Here is a 26,865-nt window from a genome sequence, read left to right as displayed (position 1 = left end):
TCTTTCAGAAGAAGTGTAATAGCGCCCCCTACCGTATAACAGTGAAAACATGGATTACCAGATATTTGGCGGGGAAAGAGTTAATATAGTTGGGTGACAAATTGGTCCCCAGAAATGAGTTGCATGTGTACTGTATATGGCATTAAAGCTCACAGGATTTTGACAGAGCTCTTCGTATGATCCGACTATCCCTCTTTCTTTGGCCCAGTCGACAAACACCTCCGGGTCTGGAACTACAACTCCTAAAAGATAAGACTGAACACAGAGAAGGACGAGGACGCTGTCAGTTTCACTGCACTAAAACACTGTTGTGCTTAAATGCCTGTATGCTTACTTGTAGACTATCTCCGTGCACGAAGACCTGCAGAACGGGAACACAGCGAGTGTAGACGTTCTCGATCTTCTCCGGAGCGATGTACTCGCCCTGGGACAGCTTAAAGATGTTCTTCTTCCTGTCCACAATGCGCAAAGTGCCATTCTGAAAGATCAAATGTTCACACAGGATTTCATTCAGAAACTAGAAACAATTCATAACTCTTACATGCCCAAATTCAGAACTCTGTCATGCCCCATGCCCAAAGCAACGGTGACACCAGAACTCTACTGAAAATACAGAATTGATTTAGACACAATAGCTTGCACACTGTCACTGTGACATTTTAAAATATCAAGTCATGTTTTTACAATTTAACAATTATATCATTGTCTGTTGTTGTAATGTTGTTTAATCAGTGTATTATCATCAGTGATTGCACTCACTAGCAATATTTCAAAAGTCCATATCCACTAAAATAATGTCATTATTTAAATATACTGGTGAAACCAGGCATTATGGGGACTAGCACATATTCGCCCCAATATACAGTATATACAGTATTACTTATAGTAGTTGAAAGGTATGGTAGGCAATTTGTTTAGTAGACACGTTTTGTTACACTGGTTAAATAATAATAGCCGATAATGTGGAGATTGCTTGTTTTCCTGGATGGGCTGTAAAGTAACTGAAGTAGCAATAAATCCAATTTAAAGTGTGCAATCCTTCTGGAGGAAGACGTCTCACCGGCAGCCACTGTCCCACGTCTCCGGTGTGAAGCCAGCCGTCGGTGTCCAGAGTCTCTCCTGTCCTCTCTTCATCCTTCAGATACCCTCGGAAGACACTGGGCCCCCGGATACAGATCTGACACGTGCATGTATAACACAGTATTCAACAGATAATACATTTGTTTCAATTAACATTTGAGTCAAAAGTGTTCCCAGAAGACCTCACACAGTGTTGTTGTTACTAAGCAACAGCATTGTCAAAGGCCCGTGTTACAAGTCACTTGCCAAATTACCCACAACTGCAGAGAAAGTACCCACATTGGTCGGTGGTTCATTTCTCACCGTGATCGAAGATACTGACCTCTCCTTCTCCGTTCTTGGCATAGTAGTTCATGTCGGGGATGTCGGTCAGCTTCACCATAGCGCAGGGTAAAGGAGCGCCGACGTGACCTGAAACACACCACACTGCTGTAAGGCCAGGCCAAATACACTGGATACTCGCAGTTAAAAAAACAAAGTCCAAAGGTTTGGATCAAATTGATCATGTGAAAAAACTAAAGGCATCTTTAATGTTACAAAAGATTTCAATTTCAAATAAATGCTGCTCTTTTGAACTTTTTATTTGTCAAGGAATATGAATGTGACACTGAAGACTGGAGTAATGATGCTAAAAATTCAGAAATAAATTATAAAATATATTAAATTAGAGAACATCCATCCATCCATTCTCCTCCGCTTCCCCGGGTTGCAGCAGTAGGATCACACACACACACGTCCTTTTCCCCAGCTACTTTCTCCCAGGCCAGCCGGGAGATAAAATCCCTCCAGCGTGTCCTATTTCTGCCTGAGGACTCTTCCCAGATGGACAAGCTCAGAACATCTCCACCAGGAGTTGACCGGGAAGCATCCTGAAAAAGATGCCAGAATCACCTCAACTGACTCCTTTTGATGCAAAAGTGTCTCTACTCCAAGTCCTTCCCGGATGTCAGGGCATCACACCCAGTCTCTCATGGTTAGCCTAGGCACTCGTACCCGCAATATCGTTCTTTCGGTCACTACCCAGAGTTCATTACCATTGTCATAGTCCATGGAACATAGATTGACTGGTAAATTGAAGCATCACCTTCATGCCAAGAACTTCTACATGACTTCTACAAAGGGCTGCAGCGGTAATATGCTCATTGTACAAGTCTGATGTTATCAACCACCTGCTCCGACCTGCCCTCGTTCGTGAACAAGACCCGAGGTACTTGAACTCCTCCACTTGGTGAAGCAACTCGCCCCCTTCCCGGAGTGAGCAATCCACCTTTTCCAGCGGAGAACCATGGCCTCAGATTTGATGAGGACTCTCATCCCCACCGCTTCACTCTCTGTCTCAAACCACAAACCGAATCAGAGACCAGATACAGCCGGCGAAGTTCAATGCTCACTGCGAACAAGCTTGACTTACTACCAAGAATGAGGACACGGCTCTCGCACCGCCTGTACAGGGACCGAATGAAGGCCTCATCGACACGGCAGCCATCGGCACTGATCCTCAACACACCCGTCTCCATACCGGCGTGACTCCGATCCTCAACCAGATGGAACTGGATAATATTCTGATTGTTCCAATCCAATCTGACTTCTGACCTATAATGCTGCCTGAATCATAATCATACACTGTTCGGTCATTGGCCAGAGGAGAACTGCCCCCCCGACTGAGCCTGGGTTCTCACAAGGAGTTTTTCTCCATTGTGTCACTGATGGAGTTTTGATTCCCTGCCACTGTCGCCTTTTTCGCCTTTGTTGCCATTGGCTTGGCTTGCTTAGTTGGGGACATTACATTTTACATTTAATTTAATATTCAACAATAATATTGATCTGCCTGCATTGACACCACTTACTTAAGCTGGACTGTGATGCTATTTTCTTCTGGAAACAAACTTTGTTGCATTATTTATCTCTGTAAAGCTGCTTTGAAACAATCTGTTTTGTAAAAAGCGCTATATATATATATATATATAAATAAATGTGACTTGACCGAATGGCACACGAGTGGCCCTGGTACCCCATTCTCCTGTAATGCCCCCCACAAGACATATCAGGGAACACGGTCGTAAGCCTTCTCCAAGTCCACAAAACACATGTAGACTGGATAGACAAACTCCCATGTCTCCTCCAGGATAAAAACCTGGTCCACTGTTCCAAGCCTGGGTCGAACATCTCTTGACAGTTGGGTGGATTCTGAGGGCTCTCCGATTGACCAGGCGCCGATATTTATCGGGCCGATGAAAGCTCTATATAGTTTGATCAGTGGTCTCTATAAAAGCCGATCAAAATCTAAACTCGTGACACAATTTTCTATGCACAGCTAGACTTGCTTCATTACATTCACCAGTCTTCCAGCTCTACCAGGTGTCTGAAGACTGAAGAGGCAATTGCAATGTCTGCATAGAGCCTACTTAAAAGCCCAAACTTGACGTCCAAATCATCTAGATCAGTGATTGTCGTAAAAACCAGTCTGCTGTTTGCTTAACTGCAGGATGTTCTCGATAATAAAAAGAGTTATTAAACCTGCATTAAGCCACGAAAGAGACGGAGTGGAACACGGACAAGCAGAGTGAACTTTGAGCTTCTAAACGGTTAAAAACACAGAAATATGTCACAGTGACCAGCTTGGTGAGTATTCGCTTAAACACAGGCAGTTATGTCTTGAGTGAACACAAACAGTTGAGAAAGAAAACACACTTGTAACAGTATATTGGATCTGTGCATTCGGTCTTAAAGTCACAGCAGCCTAATAAACCTGCTGACGTCTATGCCATTAACGTTAATCAAAGAAGATAAGACAAAGAGAAAATCACTCATTGCTCTTTAGTAGAATTACTAGGATTAATTTCTATTTATGTAACATCACTGAACTTACTTAAGATGGACTATGACAGTATTTTCTTCTGGAAACAAACTTTGTTGCATGATTTTCTGTTATCTCTGTAAAGCTGCTTTGAAACAATCTGTACTGTAAAAAGCACTATATAAATAAATGTGACTTGACTTGACTATAATTTATACAGTGAAGACTATGCAGTGATGTTTTACATTTGATTACTTTCTATTGATAAAGACTGTTCTGTTTTTACTATTTGTTTCATAGGAATGCTGTATTTGTTAGGCTCTAGTTGTTCCTAATCACCTCTAAGAGACGGAAAAGAATGTGTTGCACATGTTGCTTGTCAATAAATAAATAAATAACTAAATAAACACATTTTGAAAATGGGAACCCCCACACCCGTCTGCCAATGGCCAGGTGCTGTCCCTGATTCCCATGTGATAAGGAACAGGTGTGTCAACCAGGACAGCCCGACCACATCCAGGGCCGTAAGTATCTCAGGGCAAATCTCGCCTTGCCACTTCAGACCTTTTAAACTTCCTCAGTGACTTCGGCTAAGAAAATCACTAAATGGAAAACAGTTACATTAAATTGTAATAATATTTGAAGGGTAGTGTGTGTGAAACAGAGCACAGATCACTCTGCTGCATGTGTCATTATGAAATTCCAGCACAAACCTGCACTCCAGTCGCCCGGCATGGAGAAGGTGCATCCAGCTGTGCACTCCGTCTGCCCATAACCCTCAAAAATCTGGAATTATATTAAACAAACCCTGTCAATATCATGAACAATACTGGTGAAAATATCCCCTGTACACATAATCAAAACGCTTTTATTTTAGTATTATTCATATACTATTATAGTATTTATTATTATGAATTCATTTTATCTTTATATTTTCAGTTTTCATTTTAATTTTAGATAAGGTTTAGGCATTTTGTTATGTGCTTTTGACATTTTTATAAGTTTTTTATTTATTTATTTCAGTAACACTTTCAGATTCCATTAGTTAACTACATTTTCTAACATTAACAATGAAAAATACGTCTATTTCTTAGTTTATATTAATTTCAGCATTTAATTTACTAATACATTTTTTCAATTAAAAGTTGTGTCTGTTAATATATATGCATATAAGTGTTACCAATGTTTCTATTTAGCTTTATTTTATTTCAGTTTTAGTTATTTTAATATTCAACTTTATTTTAGTCATTGGGCAAGGCAACAATTATAATTTTAGTTTACATTTTTAATCTAATATCAATATTTTAGTTAATTTGCGATGTATTTAAATGACCAAAATGACCAGTGTTGGGGAACATTACTTTTAAAACTAATGTGTTACAATTTTGGGTTACTCTCTAAAAATGTAACTAATTGCACTAATTAGTTACTTTTTATGTAAAGTAATACGTCATGCTACTTTTGTGTGGCTTTTTCTTACCTGGGATGGGCTTGCTTGTTTTTTTGTTTTTTTAACAAACAAGCAAAAAAGTTAGATAAGCCTCAGGCTGAAGGAAATGCAAATTCACACCCGTACAATAGAGGGCGCAACTCAATAAAAAAAAAGAATCAAATTTGATGTTTCTCAAAATTATTTTTGCTTTTTGGTATGGTTGAATTAGATCATCGAAGGTCAGCAGCAAAGACACTGGTTAATAAAGTGAGATTAAAGGTGCACTGTGTAATATTTAGGCGTTTCAGGGGTGTAGCCTATAAAGATCTTACATAATGAACCGTTATGTTTTTATTACCTTAGATTGAGCCATTTCTATCTACACACACTGTGGGTCCCCTTACATTGAAATGGCCATTTTGCGCCGACATGTTTCTACAGTGGCCCTAAACGGACAAACACGTTTCGTCACTATGTTGTTCTTCGTGCAAAAAAAGCTAGCTAAAGTCAGCGAATCAAACACTGACACAATGATGAACGAGTAAAATAAACCTCATTGCTTAACTGGCTACTCTCTGCTGTCTCAGACGACGACATCACTTCCTGTCGGCCACCGTAACTTCTGCTGTTGGTTGAAATTCGCAACCTCACCACTAGATGCCGCTAAAAATTACACACTGCACCTTCACACTGAGTTTGCATTGCACTTTTTTTATTTATTTTAATACTTCATCAGTTTTGTGCAAATGCCTGCTCTAATTTAGTCTAGACCTACAATAAGCATCGTGTTCACACAGCGCCTCTGCACTTACTGACGGTTTCTCTCAACATGAGCACAGGACAACTGTCAGTCAATACATGGGAAAAGTACACAATAATCTGATTACGCAATTTGCCTTAATGCGTTTCCCCCAACATTGAATGCACTGTTGTTATTGTCAAAGCAATCTGATGTCAGAGAGGAAGGGAAGCCTTGCTTAACCTTCATAAAAACACATTTGTGTGTGTATAAAAATGCTTTACAGCTTTTTAATCTATAGATGCAAATACTTCATGTTAAATTGTACTGTATCTTAAGTGAGGACTCTCACCAGACAGCCGAGGGTGGCCCTGAGGAAGGAGAGGACGGTTGGAGAGATCGGTGCAGATGCAGTGAGGATGAACCGCAGGTTTCCACCCAGACTGGCCTACGAGAAGAGAGAGAGAGAGACGTCAGACATATAAACACATTATATATCCACAAAGGGGCGCTCCAATCTCTTTTCATCACATCTTTCCATAGCTGGAGCGTTGGGTTATTGAGAAACGTACCTGAATCTTATTGAAGATCAGTCGGTCCCACAGGCTGTTGTTCCTCACGACTCCACTACTCAGTTCTGCCTGTTTCCTCCTCACGGCGTAATGAAGAATCACTCTCCTCAACGGAGACGTGACCGAGCCCAGAATCTACACACACACACACACACATGACATTCATCAGTTTAAAGTGAGTGATTATTCTCCATTTGTGTCCAAGAACTCCACACTGCTGTGCAGAACACACTTTATCATAGATGCGGTTGAGTAATCGAGGGACCACGGGGAAGAAGGTGGGCTTCAGGGTCTTTATGTCATCCATCAGCAGAGCGATGTCACCCTGGTAAAAACCAACCCGTGCTCCGTGACAAAACATGGACACCTGATGAACAGAGACATTTTTTTTTATTATTAAATTCAAGTCAATATGAAATCATAGGTAAGATTTAATAATAAAGTTAAATTCGTTAACATAAATGTATACAATAGGTTTTATAAAATAAAACAAATAGCATCTATAAATCTGGGTTAATGTTCATTTATACACTAATGGTCAAAAGTTTGGAATAATTAATATTTTTCTTTTAAATGTTTTTGAAAGTAGTCACTTCTGCTCACCGAGGCTGCATTTATTTGACCACAGACACAGTAAAAACAGTAAATATAGTAAAACATTATTACAATTTTAAATAAATGATGCAAAGCTGAATTTTCAGCATCATTACTCCAGTCTTCAGAGTCACATGATCCTCCAGAAATCATGCTAATATGATGATTTGCCGCTCAAGAAACATTTCTGATTATCATCAATGTTGAAAACTGTTGTGCTGCTTCAAACTGTGATGGAAACCGTCATACACCACCATTCAAAACGTAAGATTTAAACAAAAGAAAAGATAGAAATTGAATACTTGCTACTCAGCAGGGACGCTCTAAATTGATCAAAAGTGACAGTAAATATTTATACTGTTAAAAGAGATTTCTATTTAAAATAAATGCTTTTCTCTTGAATTTTCTGATCATCAAATCACGGGTTCCACTAATTTATTAGTTTCAGCATTGATAATAATAAGAACTGTAATTAATAATTGATCATCAATAATAATAATAATAATTGACTAACCCTAACCCTAACCCTAACTGAGCAGCAAATCATCATATTAAAATGATTTCTGAAGGATCATGTGACACTGAGACTGGAGTAATGATGCTGAAAATTCAGCTTTGATCACAGGAATAAATTACACTTTAAAATATTACAATAGAAAACAGTTATTTTAAATTGTAATAAAATGTCACAATATTACAGTTTTTACTGTATTTTTGATTAAATAAATTGACACTTCTTTCAAAAACATATAAAACCTTTAACTAATAGTGTAAATATACTATTCATATTAATTCGTACTACATTAATGTTGCTTAATAAATTTGAATTTACACTATTTAGGACTAATAAACACTCTAAAATGTCAATGATCTTATGTACACTTAATTAATGTCTATAACCTTATTATACACCAAAGCATTTTATTCTAAAGACAAAAGTCACGTTTCATCAAAATCTATTTCCCCCATGACTTTTCAGATTAAACCAAGGAAAACCTTTTCAGATGACAATAATAATAATAATATAAAACAATTCTATATTATCCTTGTATATTTAATCCAATCAAAACCAGAGAGGAAAAAAAATCTCAAAAGTCATGTTCTACGTGATTTCTCTGTTATTATTATGATTATTATTATGATTATTTTGCTCCATTTAGAAACAGTGACATTAAATTAGTGAGGGGTTTACCTGGATCATTCGTTCAAACATGTGGGCGAGTGGCAGATACGAGATGGACACGTCCTCTTGACGAATCACAAAGAAGCCCTGGTGTGTGTGCGCATAAAATGAAATGAATAAGATCAAATGGAAAATAAATGTGGTGATTAGACAAGCTGTTACGATTTAACTGGCTATCAATTCTGCACTTTCACTGGCGCTTTCCCATGCAGAGTATCAGTAGAATTTCAATATTGAGAGAACAATATGAAGTCCATTTCACCATTAGAGGAACAAAGAGCTTTATAAACAGGATTTGAAAGAGAAAGAGGTCTCATGGGAAACTCAGGTTTCTATTAAAGAACAGAAAACACAGAAGGAAGAAGAACAGGACAGAAGATAAGATGAAAGCTACAGAGAGAGGATGTTAAGGAGGGGAAATGTCACGAGTTGAAGGATAAGAAAGAAGAGAAAGCAGACACGGGAAGCTCAGATCTCTCTGAACTGACCTCGAGGATCTTGATGACAGAGGAGGTGTTGGAGGCGATGTTGCCGTGAGTTATCATGGCTCCTTTAGGCTTTCCTACAACCAAAAACAGAAACACATCTAAACCTGATATACATAAACATCATGGCTAGAGCTGCACGATTACATTGAGTCTCATGATTTTTATTTTTATTTTCAAATAGATGAACAGATTCTGAACAGACAACTAAACAAAATAACATCTAATTTACTAGAGGTTCTGACAAAAAATGTTAATAGCTGCAGTCTATTTAAAATGTTAAATTAATCTGAATGATTCAATGACTCACTCATAATACTTCACTTGTTTCATTACTGGATGAATCAGCATTTTTGAACGAATCTCTTGAATGAATGATTCAATGACTCACTCATAATACTTCACTTGTTTCATTACTGGATGAATCAGCGTTTTTGAACGAATCTCTTGAATGAATGATTCAATGACTCACTCATTATACTTCACTTGTTTCATTACTGGATGAATCAGCGTTTTTGAACAAATCTCTTGAACGAATGATTCAATGACTCACTCCTAATACTTCACTTGTTTCATTACTGGATGAATCAGCATTTTTGAACGAATCTCTTGAATGAATGATTCAATGACTCACTCATTATACTTCACTTGTTTCATTACTGGATGAATCAGCGTTTTTGAACGAATCTCTTGAACGAATGATGCAATGACTCACTCATAGTACTTCACTTGTTTAATTACTGGATGAATCAGCATTTGTGAACAAATCTCTTGAGTGAATGATTCAATGACTCACTCATAATACTTCACTTGTTTCATTACTGGATGAATCAGCGTTTTTGAACAAATCTCTTGAACGAATGATTCAATGACTCACTCCTAATACTTCACTTGTTTCATTACTGGATGAATCAGCATTTTTGAACGAATCTCTTGAATGAATGATTCAATGACTCACTCATTATACTTCACTTGTTTCATTACTGGATGAATCAGCATTTTTGAACGAATCTCTTGAATGAATGATTCAATGACTCACTCATTATACTTCACTTGTTTCATTACTGGATGAATCAGCGTTTTTGAACGAATCTCTTGAACAAATGATGCAATGACTCACTCATAGTACTTCACTTGTTTAATTACTGGATGAATCAGCATTTGTGAACAAATCTCTTGAGTGAATGATTCAATGACTCACTCATAATACTTCACTTGTTTCATTACTGGATGAATCAGCGTTTTTGAACGAATCTCTTGAATGAATGATTTAATGACTCACTCATTATACTTCACTTGTTTCATTACTGGATGAATCAGCGTTTTTGAACGAATCTCTTGAATGAATGATTCAATGACACATTTTTAAGACACTTGTCGCCACCTACTGGTGTAATGTAATCAATTCAATCTTTATTTGAAGTTACTTTTCAAAAGGTGATTTGCTCCATTTTGATTGCTACTGTAGACATCAGTGTTTATATCTGAACTATAAACTTTTATTATAGCACCTCTGTGATAATATACATATCTGTAACAGAAATAACAAAACTGTGTGGTTGAAAAGGCTTTGTGAAGCAGTTTCATACGCATACATGACAACTGCTCTCTCTGGATCAGCGGCAGCGTGAACGCAGATATGAATGTTCCGGAGTGATTTTGTCAAATGTTTAATAGATGAATAGCGAATCACTGTCAATTAGGAATGAGATCGCGCAGGTGTTTGAATCGAGATTGCGATCTTTTAACATTAATCTTGCAGCTCTAATCATGGTCACAGGTGAAACATGTGAAATTTGGTTATATATTACAACAGATCACAGAACGGCCCATAAAATGAATCCGAGTAGTGTGAGAAGGGTGTGTGTTGGTCAGTACCTGTGGTCCCACTGGTGAAACACACAACAGCCAGATCTTCAGGTTTAGGAGGCTGAAGCAATACAAAAGCAAAGAGACATCATAAACTGTTGTGTTCTGTGTGAATGTCCCTCACAAGCTTACAGCAGCAAGTCTCTGTATGTCTCTGAAGCAACAGAATGCATAGCAAATCTAGTCAGCCAAGACCAAATACATTAATACGGTCACATCCATCGACATGCTAAAACTACTCAGAGAGTTATCAGAACTGAACTAGCAAAAAGAAAAAAAAAACAAATCAAGGAGCTCTTACCACAGGTGGCTTTAAGTTTTCTCTTCCCAGTTCCTGCAATGCACACACACACACACACACACTTAGATCAACCACAGAGCTTTTGTCAAAGTTGAAAATAAAACAAAGATTATTTGAGTATGCTTTACAAGAAAATACTATTTCAGTCTTTCTACTTCAGAATGTCATGTTTAAATCAATGTTACTTGGCCTTTCTTTGCAATTATTTGTGGATTTTAGTAGCAACTTCTGGGTGCAATTGTTTTAAAGTAATCCCTAAATAAAAATGTGTCAGTGCCTTAATCATAATGACCAGCAAATGGATTGTACATTTGGAATATTGTTGATATAACATGTAGACTTAATGTTCTCAACTCAAAGCTCGCAAGCCAATGAATGACAACAGTCATTTAAATAACCACCCGTCATCCATGTTTACTGCCCAATTACTTCATCTTATCCATGTTAATTCAGCAACTTGTTCCACCCTGATTAATGCCAGTGTGAACTACACCAGTACACAGAAGATAGTCAATCACATTCATTTACATATTAATTAATTTGAATATAATAGTCTTAAAGGCCTATTTAATTGTTAGTGTCAGAGAGGGTGGAAATTGACCATGAAAAAGTAAAATTTTCATGGCCAAGAAAAAACAAAAATGTTTTAAAATGTAAAAAAAACCTGCTCAGTTATTTTAACTTGATATATTGTGTCATGTCAGTTGCATTAAATACTATTCCTGACCATAATCTGTGAGAGCTGAAGTATCTCCACACCGCACTTCCTTCCTCTCTCCAGCAGGGCGGCGCTGAAGGGGTTAAAGAGCACCAGGCAGGACAGCATGGGGGTCACACACTTCTCCTTGTTCTTTAATAGAGATTCTGCTTTATCCTCCTTGTCACAGATCACCATAGAGATCTCCGCTGGAGAGAGATGGGACAGAGATGAAGCTCTGATGTAAATTTGAGCACCTCAGCATTGTTTTGAGCCATTATAAGAACGAGGTCATGTGCCTGTCTTACTCACCCAGGTTAAGGATGTGAACCATGGCTTCTAATCCAAGTGTATCGTAGAGAGGCACGAGAGCCATGGAGAACGTGTAGCAGGCCAGCTCTGTAATGACCCACTGCAGCCAGCAGGGGGAGACAAGCAAAGCAGAACATTAGAAACACCCAGTTCTGATCCACCCAGAGAAACATCTCTGTTAGCATTCCCATTCTCCTCAGTGGTTTAGCATTTGGTGTATTCCCAGTTTGCATTTTGCAAAACCTGATGACAATGTTGTCCAGCATGAATTTCAAATGATCCAAAGATCTTTGCTTCAATGGAAGCAAGAAAACATATATATATGAAAAATATTATCTTTTGCATTTTGTTTTTTAACCCTCCATCAGCTTCTTTGGAGATTTTAAGAGGGAAAACTATACAAAGAATCTAAAAATATAAAAACTAAATAAGATTTTTAAGACCCATTTTTACAAAATTTGGATAAACTTAAAACCCTTTTCAAGTGTATCAACAAAATAAAAATGTTCTTAGAGGAGTAGAAATATTACATTGCAAAAGATGTTTTGCCAGCCAAAGAGCTCCGTCATGTGCTTTGACCACAGGAGGCTTTTCTGGCCATTTGTACAAAGGATCATGATTAACGTCACAAATTTGAGACCTAGAAACAGTGCAGAATTTTAATTACTTCTTTTTTTCCAGGTTTATTGTTTTATTTTATTTTTTTATGAATCCAAGGTTTTCAATTTAAACACATTTGGACGGAATTTATTATTTCTCTTACATAAGCAGTTACATTCATACATTTGTTTCAGAGGCAAACAAACTTTTTGATAATAAAAACAAACTTTGCACATTACTGTCTGGAATCACGGCGAATATTAAATGTTTTAAATTTAATTAAAAAAATATTAAAGGGGACCTATTATGCAAAACTCACTTTACATGGTGTTTGAACATAAATGTATGTCAGCAGTGTGTGTACACAACCACCCTATAATGGTAAATCGCCATAAATCATAAGCAGTGTCTCAGAATAAGCTGTTTGCAGTTTCAATTGAACGTGATGTCACATCGTTCAGGCCCCGCCCACGACTGCTAACAGACTCTGCCCTATTAGCATAGCTCCGCCCCTCAGTGAGCTGTAGAACTTTGTTTTTTACATAACCTTGTTTGTATTTGACAGTTTAAGCGCAATAAGACATGAAAGAGAACTTAGTTTAATACTCATGCGACGCACCGTCTGACATCCAGCTCTCTATGCGCGAGCTTCGGGTGTGTGCTCTCAGAAAAGCATATATCAGAAGTTTAGACTGATATGGCTTTAAAACGCATGCAGATGATAAACTTTCATGATGATGAAGAACAGCAATGCCACGTGAGAGTGATAATAATCAAAACCAAACAGATATTTGGTTAGTTTTTGGCACAGTCTGAGGCACGAGCTGTAAAGGGGGGTGGGGAGCAGCAGCTCATTTACATTTAAAGACACATGCATGAAAACGGTGTGTTTTATCTTCCACTCAAAAATGCGCATGGTATAATGGTCAGTGGGGTATTTTGAGCTGAAACTTCACAGACACATTCTGGGGACACCTGAGACTTATATTACATCTGGTAAAAAGGGTCCCCTTCAGCGGCGGCTGGTCAGCTGGGGTGCTTTTTAACATGTTAAAAATAAGTTAAATATATATTACAAAATAATTACGAAATAACATTATTTAGTCATGTTAGCACCTGTTAAAAATCAAAAAATCAAAACTATTTAGTTCATTTTGTGTGTGCAGAGCACAGCGCCCCAGACCCTCCCACTTTTGATTTTAGCGAATCAACATTGTTTTTATATATTTTGCCCTGATAAAATTGTAAAGCGTTTGGGTGTACAGTAGTACATATGAAAGCACTATATAAATGCCTCATTCATTCATTCATGTGATTGGACCGTTCTCAACTTTCAAGTAGGGACAATATCTCTTCCGAGATGAAAGTAAATTCGGTTTTATCTTTACAAAAAAAATCCTTTCAGGAGGTGTTCAAATTAAGAAAAAAATAAGGATCACAGAGCTTGGACGGAGTTGGCTAGCTGGATGCGATGTAAGTCATGCCTTTTATTGTTTTCCCTGTTTGCTATTTCAAAGTCCTGTCAGGCAACAGCACAGAAGGTAAATGAAACAATGCAGTTTAACTTGAGGCGATCATCAAGATCCCAAGCACAATTGCTTGTGTAGATGATTTGGTTATACAATGGACATGTCTCTTTTCAAATAAAATATGATACACTTTAAGTGTATCTTTATGGATGTATTGTTATATGTAGGCTACTATTATAGACAAATAATACAGTGTCCCATTTTCATCATACGTTCAGTCTTGCCTGGTAACTTGACAAGTATGCTGTTCTATATTATTAAAATTAAAATTAAGATGAAAAAGAATAAGAAAAAATTAATAGTCTATAAGTATTTTGGAGATAACAGTTTTTGCAAACTTATTATATTGGGCTTTATTAAACTTTAAGAAACCATAATGAAGTTATGTGCATTATTTTTTTTTTTTTTCTACCAGTCAATTTATTAAACAATTTTCACAGTCTTTCAACTGAGATCTTAAAGGATTTGCTATCCTGTGGCTCCCTCTAGTGGGTAACATTAGTAGTATGGCCTTCATCTTTGAATTGCATTGAAATACAGTAAATGGCTGATAATTTTTTTTAATGATTACTTTATTACTGATAATAATACACCCACATTAAACTCACATTCACTGATTTGTGGTACCTTAAAGGTATAGCGGAGGATTTTTTTACTTCCGGGTGGATCACCTATACTGTTGGTCCTCCTAATTGTCAATCATTCTGGTGAATCAATCAAACTTTTCAAAAAGTGGAGAGGGCGGGTCTTATCTAAAATTCAGAAAGATCCTCCACTATACCTTTAAGTTATTTTATGCTCTAATAGTTGAATTTCCAACTGCCATTTTATAGCTAAGCAGTAATTATACATTATTATATTACTTTTAAATGGTTATTTACCAATTGCATTCAGTCCTGCATTAAAGTCTGATTCAATTTATTTGTGCCTCTTTGTTTGCGATATTTACTTCACAATATTACTGTTTTTACAATATTTATGATCAAATAAATGCAGTCTAAGTGAGCAAAAGACACTTCTTTCAAAAACATAAAAAAAAAAGAATCATTAGTTCAAACTTTTGAATAACGTGCACTGATGAATTGTTCACAATAATGATTTACCTCTGGTCTGTTTTGGGCAAAGATGCCCACAAACTGCTGAGGGTTTGGTTTGCAACCTTTCGCCAGCAAACCCGATCCCAACACCTGTGCCCGTTCTGCGACCTGTAACGAACGCATTGTCATGATAACCGTTTTTAGGTTATTACATGCTTATTACATAGTAGTAAATGCGTTATAACACGCATTGCTCTCACCTCAGTGTAAGAGATCCACTGATAGGGTTCTCTGGGTTTCCTGAAGCCAAGACATGGGCCGTCACCTGCACAGCACAAAGAATACTGTTAGTCATTATAGGACTCTCTGGAATACTTCGGTTCTGACTATGAAACTCTGTGGTCATAAATATATATTTTATAATGATAACTAGCTACTGAACTGTATAACTGGCTGATTTTCTATGTTTCACTATGTGCATTGTGTCCTGATCACATTGTACATCACACCGCAGACAAACGTCAAGTAAGGTGTGATGTACAATGTGATCAAACGTTAAGTAAGGTGTGATGTACATTGTGTCCTGATCACATTGTACATCACCCCTTACATAACGTTTGTCTGCGGTTCTAAAATTATTAGGCTTTTAGCTTCAATCCAGATGCTTTCGAATCCAAGCACAAAAACACTTCAAACAACTACGAATCTATTTCTCAATCCCTTCACTGGAGAAAGCTACATGTGATGAAATCATTATCGACCCAAGAAAGCCTTGCAGAGCACTGCAGTAAATGAAAAGAAAGGAAAAGCGAGAAGCCATTGAATTCATCAAGGTTCAACAGATTTCACCACTACAGAAATTGAAATAGTCACTCAAAGTGTTTTTCTGTATAATTACACAAACTGTTCTCAGGCTTCTGAAAGAGGACAAGAGACACTGTGGTTGTGTTTGTCTGAGCGTCACACACACCTGCTATCCGCAGTCCTCTCTGGAACATGTCGTATGCCGTCTTTGTGTCCTCGTAGTAGAACTCCAGCAGATTGTCATCCTTCAGTAACGCGGAGCGCCTACAGCTCTGGTCTCCCTGGAAACACAAGCATGTGTTAATATGGCAGCAATCATTCAAACTGACATGCAAAGCTATTGATCTAGTTCAGTATACTATGCACAGTATTAACAAAATGTTATGCATATGTAAAAACTTGTACAGTAAGCTACCCAAACACACAGTGTTCGATACTGACCTTCCATTTCAAATTTGATGAAAAAAGCAGAAGACAAAAAAAAAAACCTTGGCTGTAGTTGGACATTGCAGCCTGATCAGACTGGTATGTTGGCTAGTTTTCAAGGGGATTTTGGCCACTTTTCAGCTAAACAGGCAGACCAGCTTTACTAGCTCAGCTAGACCAGCTAAAGCCCAGCTTGACCAGGAAGACCAGTTAAAATCAGTGAACCAGCAAACCAGTTTAGGCTGATTTAAGCAAGCTTTATCAGCAGGGTTGACTTATTATTTTTATTAGACTGCCAAAAGTTCACTCAACACGGAAATGAGGAATCATGTGAAAACAATATTTCTGCATACGGTTTCACATACTGTATTTAGGCATTAAGAGTATGCAGTGAGCAATTCATCACTGTCAGTGATATTTTAATATTATTTATAGACTATTATAGAGTTAATTAATATGTTAATTAATAATAATTAATAATTAACATAATTTTGTTATGCTTTTTGTCATTTTTATCAGTTTTTTTTATACACTATATTGCCAAAAGTTTTGGTACGTCTATACATGCACATGGACTTTAATGACATCCCATTCTTAATCCGTAGGGTTTAATATGGAGTCGGCCCACCCTCTGCAGCTATAACAGCTTCAACTCTTCTGGGAAGGCTTTCCACAAGGTTTAGGAGTGTGTTTATGGGATTTTTTGACCATTCTTCTAGATGCGCATTTGTGAGGTCAGGCACTGATGTTGAACGAGAAGGCCTGGCTCATAGTCTCACAGTCTCCGCTCTAATTCATCCTAAAGGTGTTCTGTCGGGTTGAGGTCAGGACTCTGTGCAGGCCAGTCAAGTTCCTCCACACAAAACTCATCCGTGTCTTTATGGACCTTGCTTTGTGCACTGGTGCGCAGTCATGTTGGAATAAGAAGGGGCCATCCCCAAACTGTTCCCACAAAGTTGGGAGCATGAAATCTCCAAAGTGTCTTGGCATGCTGAAGCTTTAAGAGTTTCTTTCACGGGAACTAAGGGACCAAGCCCAATCCCTGAAAAACAACCCTACACCATAATCCCCCCTCCACCAAACTTTACACTTGGCACAATGCAGTCAGGCAAGTACCGTTCTCGTGGCAACCGCCAAACCCAGACTCGTCCATCGGATTGCCAGACAGAGAAGGTGATTGGTCACTCCAGAGAACACGTCTCCACTTCTCTAGAGTCCAGTGGCGGCTGCTTTACTTCACTGCATCTGATGCTTTGCATTGCACTTGGTGATGTTAGGCTTGGATGCAGCTGCTCAGCCATGGAAACCCTTTCCATGAAGCTCTACACACTGTTCTTGAGCTAATCTGAAGGCCACACAGAAAGTCTGCAGATATTGACTCAGCAGAAAGTTGGCGACTTCTGCGCACTGTGAGCCTCAGCATGTGCCGACCCCGCTCTGTGATTTTACGTGGCCTACCACTTCGTGGATGAGTTGCTGTTATTCCCAATTACTTCCACTTTGTTATAATACCACTAACAGTTGAACGTGGAATATTTAGTAGTGAGGAAATTTCACAAATGGACTTATTGCAGAGGTGGCAACCTATCATGGTACCACGCTTGAATTCACTGAGCTCCTGAGAGCGACCCATTCTTTCACAGATGTTTGTAGAAGCGTCTGCATGCCTAGGTGCTTGAGTTTATACAACTGTGGCCATGGAAGTGATTGGAACACCTGAATTCAATGATTTGGAGGGGTGTCCCAATACTTTTGGCAATATAGTGTATATATATATAGTGTTAGTAAACTCATTTATTTCAGATAGTTGGCAAGTTGTAACATTTATATTTTATTTTATTTTGAGCTTTATTTCAAGTTTTAGTGAACAACAACACGGTTACCTGTACAGGTATCGACTGGGCCTGCAGGTCACATGGAGGCTGGATTGGTCGAGGCCTGGTCACCAGCCAGTAGGTTGTGAGAGAGGCTAGCGCTCCTAACCCGATGATGGAGGATGGAGAGAGGGACAGAGAGGAAAGAGAGAAGGACGAGGGGAGAGACGGAAGGAGGGTCTTCAGATTGTCCATTTCAGACTTCCCATCTCCTCCACTGAAACGCAGGGAACGTAACCACTCCTGAAACTGCATAGCTGTGAGAGAGACACAGATTCACTGCCATCACCATCATCATAATTCTAAACAACAAAGAAATGACACAATTTATCAAGACCTTGAAGCAGATAGGAGGGAAAAACACATGTGAATCCCAATGTGCTTTCCTGCCATTAATGCTGTTATATCACACCTACGTCTCCTTCCATTAATGATAATGGCAAGTGCGGCGGCTGAGATATACGTAAACCTGCTAACATCCGTTGCTATAATTGTTAGAATGACTTATCACAAGAGGAAAAAATGACGTTTTAGTTGAATAACATCGGTTAATGGAAACGCGGTCATTTCGCAATAGTTTTTTATCGGCATTTAGAAAATATCGCAAAAATTTGGCGCAATGTACTGGAAACGCAGCTACTGTTTCCCTTGAGTGACTTACCGCTATTATGAAACATGCTAGTTGGCAACATCATTATGAAATAAGATGATAATAATCATCGCTAAAAACATCACCAGGAATTATAGTTCATTAATCTAACTGTATGCTGAAATGATTTGGTCCATTCATATTTAGTTTAAAGTTAATGTGCAGTGACTCCAAATTATGAATAACTTTCATTGAGTTCTCGTAAAGAGGTCTGAGAACAAAACCTGAATGAAAACCACTCGCCCGTGAGAGAAGCCAACAAATGTTTGGGTCCCGTTTGAATGCCAGGAGGAAGTAATGATGATTGGCCGACACACAACAGGCGCTCGGGGTAACTTTCGGACATTTTCTAGCAGGCAGCCAAAACACAAACACAACCAGGTGTGAATGTGTTTCAGGACACACGGAAGGACAGGTGGAGATGAAGAGAGCTGCATGTAGGAGAGCTGACAGGTTGAAAATTCATTTTAATGTTGTCCAGCAGCAGAACATGACACTGGTGAAGTGAGTACAGTCGGCATTGGTGATTTGGTGGTGAGATGGGGTGACTGGGAGGCCCGAGTGTGAATGAGTGTGATCGCGTTTGCCAATGAGATGATCTGTAAAGATCACATGAGACAACCCAAACACGGTCATATCCTGGGACTCCATTCACAGTCTCACAGCACTCACTCTCACTCTCTCTCTCTCTCCCAAATAAACTCATCTCACCCCCTCTTCTCTAACCTCTCACCCACTTCCTCCCCCCATTAAAGAACAGGAGGATAAAGGATGATGTCATCACCCCTCATCCTCCATTGGTATTCCCACAGTGAGGGAAAATGCCCCCTTCCCTCTCTTTCACTCCTTAAATGCCACCAAAGCAAGTGCCATGATGTTTGCCTCCAGAATACTTAACACTAGAGACACTGAAGCCAGCCAGAGTCACAACTAAATGTTTAGTATGGGACAGATATGGGGTTTGTAATGGACATGGATGATATCTAGACAGCTGATGGGTGTATATAACAAAACAACTTTATAACAACTAATGAGACATATATATATATATATATATATATATATATATATTGTCAAAAATTCCAATATCTTTGTACTCATATTTTATAAACTCATATTTTACTCCATAATCATTATTTATATATAAGTGGCATAGTTTCTTATACTAATTATCCCATGCTGTCATATTCAAAGAGTAAGTGCCTAATTTGGTACTTTAATAATGAATGAATGTGCAGTCACAGATGTGTGTATATCAGCTATTTAACAAGAAAAAAAATAAATAATTTGTAATCAGTACTAATATTAAACATTTAAATATTTAATTCCTACAGTTTAGATTATGAAATTACTCTTTAAAATGATTTAAATTAATAATGCATTTGAAACAATGGAATATACTGAATTTCAAATTACATGCATGCTCAATAATAATAATAATAATAAAAATCTCTCTTTCATATACATAAATCTGATGTGATAAATAAACCATACCGATCAAAATTCTGAGGTCAGTAAGATTTTTTTGTACGTTTTATTTGATCAAATATACAGAAATAACAGTAATATTGTGAACCTGTTACATTATTCACAATTAAAATGACTCATATTTAAATATATTTTAAAATGATTTTTCTTTATTATTTAACATTTCAGTGTCGCATAATAATTCAGAAATCATTCTAATATGCTGATTTGCTGCTCAAGAAAGACTTGCGCTACTTAATATATTTGTGTGGAAACCGTGATTTTTTTTTTCAGGTAAGTTAAAACAACAGCATGCATTTGAAATTTATTTGAAATGACTTTTGCTCAATGTAATGCATCAAGTGCTGCTGAATAAAAGTATTAAAGATTTGAACAGTAGTGTATATATCATATGCATGTTCATGTTAAACATGAGATTAATTGGATTATTAACATGCAAGTTTATTTATTTGACCATGCAACCATGCAAATAAAAAAAAAGCACTTTCTAAATTCCACAGGACTTTGTGAACCCTACATGTGGTCGCTTTAGAGGCGAGGGTTAAAGCAATGCAACTGCAAACAGCGACATCCCTTTTCATATGACCATCTCTGCACATCCCTCTCTCTGTCACAGGTCCACAAAAGCTGGAGATAAATGGATTTTGCAGAGATGACATCTGAAAATAATTACGCGTCACAGATGAGGACAGACCTCTCTCTTTCTCTCCCTCCCTCACTCATTCGTAACGGCCATTGTTAGAGGTAGACAGGCACTATTGTGTGTTTCTGGCACTCACTTGGGAACTTAAACAGAACAAAGAGGGGAGAGAGCGACAGAGGCTATTACTCAAACTGGTGCTAAATGAACTAAAGCAAATTCAAAAGAAAGGCCTACAGATTTACAACCTGAAGAAAACTCAAGCTCTCAAAACATCCACACGGTAGATATCAACAACTCACAAAGAGCAGATATATGGAGACAAATGTGGGATTTTAAATATTATGCAATTAAAGCAATGTTTTGGGTTAAAAAAAAACACAAAAATTCGACTAGTCCCCCAGTTTGTGTAAAAAACAAAACTCACTTGTTAGCATGCCTGCCTCCCATGCCGGAAACACAGATTTGAATCCCGCTCTGAGCGTTGTGAGTAGAACTGGAGGGGTTACGTTGGTGCCGTGACCCGGGTGGGAGTGAGCTAGTTAGAGCTAGTAAACCTCACCCCCTTGCCCTCAAGAATCGCACAAGAAACTGACGCTGTGGTCAGGCTGTGGCCTTTAGCATACTTGTTAGTGTGCCTGCCTCCCATGCCGGAAACGCCGGTTTGAATGGCACTCGGAGCAAGTAGAAATGGAGGGGTTGCAGTGGAAAGTAACCATAGCAATGTCTCGAGGCTGTGAGACATGTTTTCATTTCGCTGTGCTACTTTTCCATTGTTTTTCAATGTAAACATGCACGAGTTCGCATCTAGCTCTGCTGTGTTTTAAATGCTCATAGCAGCTTCGCCAGGAGCGCTCTTGCAGAGCTGCCATGTCCACTTATTATAGGCATCTTTGAGCATGTTATTAGTTCAGCTGGACTGTGTGCCAGAAAACATGGATTGTGGAAATTAGATGTGATGTATGGCCTTGACAGTACCTAACACTAGAATTGTCAAAAAGTACTACTACTGAAATTTTAAAATTGTGACCCTTTGAGTGCTGGTGAGCTGAATCGTAAACACCTCTGATTGGCCATTGTGTTGACATGCTCATCGGATATGTCTGTGATTGGCTACAATCATCAATGCAAAATTTCTCGGTACTGGTACCGAAGTCGGTACTTTTTGACAACTCTACCTAACACACTGTTTTCAGTCAAGTGCATAGGCATTCTAGGGTAAGGCTAGAGAGATGCACTTCCCCTTTAAAAAAAAATTAAATACATTTCCATAAAATAGTTTCAAGTTACATGTCACCGCACAACCTACAGTACACATCCCAGCATAAACACTCCTGATATACAATTTGTTATTAAAGCATCTACGTTCATAAACCACTGTTAATTTTAACAGAAAAGTTCATCGCGATCTTTCAAAGTTCCATTATAATCAATGAAACTGACTGCACAATGAACCTCTTATTTACATAAAGTCTACACTTTGTTATAATAAGAGCATTTGCTAGCGTGCAGAACCCTGAATCCACTCACCGCTCAAAACACAGAGGTTTTTTTCAGGGCTAACTTAAACAGCTCTGATTGGCGATCTTGTTCAAGAAATCAACAGGTTATTGGCTACACTGTTAAATGCTGCAAAAACACGTTGTAAAGAAACCTTTCAGATACACACTGGATCGTTTTCCATAAGAGAAAACTGACCCTAGACCAGCAGTACTGAGCAGGGCTGCGTTTCTCAAAAGCATCATGATTGAAGTTGATCGTAGAGACCATTGGTGGCCCAGCCTTACACACGCTCCGTCTATGGTCGAGTCAAATTATATAAGGTGTCTACCCAGGCTAAGGTCCATTAAGACCCTTATTAGTGTTGTTGCGGGGTCTTCACATGTAGCGACAGGAAGCAAATGTTTTGCGGTTGTAATGCCAGGATGGTGTTGTTTCCTGTGTCGAACACTTAAACCGCATTTTCAGTTTGAAGTCGTAAAATTGTACCCATTAAAAAGCATCATAAAACATTATAGGTTGTAGTTCAGAGAAGAAACCTCAGGCAGTGGGATGTTAGTGTGCTTCTGTTCAAGTACTTGGGTCTTTCATCAAGGGTCATTTTACAGCACAATGTTGTGGAAATGTTGTGACGGGGGAAGCCACTTGGATGAATAAAGAAATGCCTTGAGCACATTTTGTGCTGCTGACATGACTGATACCTCAGATCGTGTGCCTTATAGCTGAGAGGCGTCATGTTCCTTTTCTAAGCGATCAGACTAGAAGTTTTGCTTGGTGGATAAAATGAGTAAGCCCAGAACACCCTAGCAACTGTATAGCATGATTCATAGCTAATTTTTGCCTAAATATGTCTGAAGACAAAAGAAAATAAAGCTATGTATCTTGTGTACTGGACAAGATATCTCATTGTGATCTCCATTTGTCAGCATCTTGTTTCATTTCAACAGATATACGGCTGGATTGAACTCCTCAGTATATATGGAACAAATGCTAACTTTGTGACCAAACTGCCCTGATCGCACACATAGCATGGCTGAACCTTTTACAATGTCAACAAAACCTCAGCTCAAGAACAACAGGCACATTGTTAGAACAAAGACCTTCAGCATCCAGAACGAACATCCGTTCCCAAGTGTGTAAGGTAAAACCTCACCAGTTAAGAGAAGGAATGTGTGAATGGAGAATGACAAGAACTGAAAGAGCCCATTGGAAAGAAAACTTTGAGATCTCCTTAAAGGTGCTCTAAGCGATGTTGGCTGACGTCACTTCTTGTTGACGTTCAAAGTATTGTCAAACAAAACGGAGGCTAGCTCGACCCTCCCCCTCCTTTCTGTGCTTTTCCGATGTAAATTCGGGACTTCCTTCTCCTCTTCTTTGCTATTTGTTCATCGGAACATCGTCTCTTTGGTTGTGTGTCGGCCATATCAAAATTCAAGAGAATATAATTCTAACGTTAGTCGTTGTCTAGGACATCTCTCCTCTAGCTAACTTCCCTCTTCATGCTTCTCTCTCCTCCACTCCCCACACCCCCCTTCATGTGCACGCGCACTAATCCTCCACCCCCCACCCCCAAATCATTCTTGTCGGTTATTGGCTGGAACACTGTTTGTTATGTTTCGTGGTCCAGGCTGGGCCAGTTTGTTTTTGTTGTCGTTTGTGGAGCCTGGGCTGTCTACAGAGACCACGTTTTTTTACAGTGTGTTCAGGGGACAGGCAGCTAGCGGATAGTGAGGAGATGTTTGGTGTATGTGACAAAAAAATGTTGATGCATGACATCGCTTAGAGCACCCTTAATATATCAATTGTTTCTCATTAACAGCAATTACATTAATTAAGAATTTTGCTAGAGACACAAATGCTTGATATTTAATTGACTGAAAACATCTCAATTAAGTTTCCTAAGAAACAAATGAGCAACCTTTGGACAATAACAGGGATGTGAAATGGCAGGTTCACAGGATATGATGTCATATGAAGTGGGTTCTGGAAGTGGCATTCCAAAGGGTTTGAAAGGGAATATGATGAGGGAATGAGAGAGCACAGGAGATCCGAGCGCCTGCCCAATGGTTAATGAATGAGGGAGGGGGTGAATGAGAGAATGGCCTGGGTGTTCTCTGGCTGTGATTCCCAAATGAAGCATGAAGAACACAGAATCACACTGAAAAGGTTTAGAGAAGAGAGGGATGAGGGAATGGGGAGGGTGTTGCATCACAGCGGACAAATTAACTGTCTGGTAGCGGAAGAGAAATGTGGAAAAACAGTGATGCATCCTTGTGTCTGAAATGTAACTGTGTCAACCTGTATAAGTGGAAGTATGTTATGTTATTACACTGGAAAACACAATGTTTCACAATATCGCTATGGTGAAAATCATAATGCGTCTCATCCTACAGGTGGCTTTTACTTTCATGGCTTTATGAGTCATTTTAAAGCATTTTCCCCTACCAACACCAACAGTACTGCAAACCAATGAATTCTGGATTGTGTGAGTGTGTTACACCAGCACAACCTTATTCAGCATGACTAGACATGCCACACACATGCACAACATCTACAGTGCTTCCGCCAATCCTCTGCTCAGCGGGCAAAACTGGCTCTTGCTCTAAAGCAGAGTGTTTCAACCACACTATTGTGCTGGCAGCATTTTATAGTTTTTGTTGCCTTGACAAACAGCAATCACACCCTTACTTCAGTATAATATTGATCAAAATCACACCCAAATGAGCCGGCACAACATTAAGCACTGAATCTATACACAATACTAGAAAATAATAAAGTTTATTCAAAGTAGCCATCTAACAATTAAGCCTATCTAACCAAAAAGTGGCACTATGGTAGTCAATATTGATTGTATCACATGGTACTTTGAGATACTACCATGGTACATATAAAAAATTATAATAATAATAATAATAATAAATAAATAAAAAATACAATGGTAGTACCATGGTAGCCTACTTTTTGGTAATTTTAGTGGATGTGACATTTGTTGTCTTCAAGCTCAAAGAGATGTCTTATCAGAATAACCACAGGTTTTCACTAACGTTTGACAACCAGAAAGTTATATCTAGTTGAAAGTTTAATAGGCCTATGTGTGCGTGTGTTTTGAAAAGGGGCATTAATGACATGAATTGCAAGGAAACCATTTTAACAATATCTTAAAATGTTACTACTTAAATCTGTTAAGTATTAAAGTGTTTAAAAGTATTTATTAGTAATTTAGACATTTGCCACGGCGCGCTTGTTTACAAAATACGTGCACGTGTCACGCGATGACGCCAAACTATAAGATATTACATTTCACTCACTCAACAGACGATGTTTGAACGTTAAAGTAACTATTAAACAACTGATGTATTGCTAAACAAACCTAATGTTGAATTATAAACAGGACAACGAGTAGCCTAAGTGATGAATGAATGAATGAATTGAATTTCCATTGATGAATTTGGCAACTTCTCCCGTACAAACAAAATTCTTTTTCTCTCAGAAACTACGACGTTTTTCTATATTTTCTACAAAATCGCTGGATTTACACAAAGTGTAAAAGTTTTGAAGAAACTGGCTCTTACCTGTGTGTGGAATCTGAGTCGCCCGTCCTCCAAAAGTTTCTCTACTCTCCTCAGACTGTGCTAAATCCCTCTCGGACCCCAGAGCCAGTGTTAAGTCCCTTACAAACACGCCCTCGCTCCCCCTCTTCAGTCAGCTTGCCTCGGGCCAAAACCTCCTCAAACTTCTCCCAAGTTTTCAGAATACTTCCTCATCCAATTATGTGCGTGCTTTAACATATTTTTTGGCAACATCTTCCAGGAGGTCTATCAGAACCGGGAAACGTATCCTTTGTGAGCTAGTTTCCATACTGATATTATATTGTTAACTTTAATTCACACAAATCAAAAACTATTTTACTTTTAGGTGATTGGTTATCATTGGTTTATCAGCATTTTTGCACGTTTCATTATGTTTTAATGTATTATATGTGTGTGTGTGTGTGTGTGTGTGTGTGTGTGTGTGTGTGTGTGTGTGTGTGTTAAAGGGATAGTTCACACAAAAATTTAACATTTAATCACCCTCATGTCGTTCCAAACCTGTAAGACTTTCGTTCATCTTCGGAGCACAAATTACATCTTTTTTGATGAAATCTGAGAGCTTTCTGTCCCTCCATTGACAGCTACGCAACTACCACTTTGACGCTTCAAAAAGTTCATAAAGAGATTGCAAAACGAATTGTTATGAATTGGTTTAGTCCAAAATGTC

General features: G+C 38.4%; 1 protein-coding gene across 1 annotated transcript in view; it reads right to left on the bottom strand.

Moving 5' to 3' along the window:
• acsl2 (acyl-CoA synthetase long chain family member 2) overlaps positions 1-26,635 on the bottom strand; it is a 28,873-nt gene extending 2,238 nt beyond the window's left edge. The window contains exons 1-19 of the mRNA XM_081349614.1: positions 26,181-26,635; positions 18,341-18,588; positions 16,198-16,312; positions 15,488-15,552; positions 15,294-15,395; positions 12,062-12,161; positions 11,780-11,958; positions 11,053-11,085; positions 10,761-10,812; positions 8,886-8,959; positions 8,407-8,484; positions 6,853-6,987; positions 6,621-6,755; positions 6,401-6,496; positions 4,591-4,663; positions 1,403-1,491; positions 1,061-1,177; positions 335-478; positions 154-255 (exon numbers count right to left, since the gene is read on the bottom strand). Coding sequence (XP_081205740.1) covers positions 154-255; positions 335-478; positions 1,061-1,177; positions 1,403-1,491; positions 4,591-4,663; positions 6,401-6,496; positions 6,621-6,755; positions 6,853-6,987; positions 8,407-8,484; positions 8,886-8,959; positions 10,761-10,812; positions 11,053-11,085; positions 11,780-11,958; positions 12,062-12,161; positions 15,294-15,395; positions 15,488-15,552; positions 16,198-16,312; positions 18,341-18,586 — 1,935 coding nt within the window. The 5' untranslated portion in view covers positions 18,587-18,588; positions 26,181-26,635. The remainder of the gene's footprint in view (positions 1-153; positions 256-334; positions 479-1,060; positions 1,178-1,402; positions 1,492-4,590; positions 4,664-6,400; positions 6,497-6,620; positions 6,756-6,852; positions 6,988-8,406; positions 8,485-8,885; positions 8,960-10,760; positions 10,813-11,052; positions 11,086-11,779; positions 11,959-12,061; positions 12,162-15,293; positions 15,396-15,487; positions 15,553-16,197; positions 16,313-18,340; positions 18,589-26,180) is intronic.
• Positions 26,636-26,865: the final 230 nt, after the last annotated feature.

The sequence above is a fragment of the Scardinius erythrophthalmus genome (genome assembly GCF_964197995.2).
Source record: "Scardinius erythrophthalmus genome assembly, chromosome: 20".
NCBI lineage: Eukaryota > Metazoa > Chordata > Actinopteri > Cypriniformes > Leuciscidae > Scardinius > Scardinius erythrophthalmus.
Note: the sequence above shows the minus strand (reverse complement) of the source record. Positions and strands in the feature narration are given on the sequence as shown.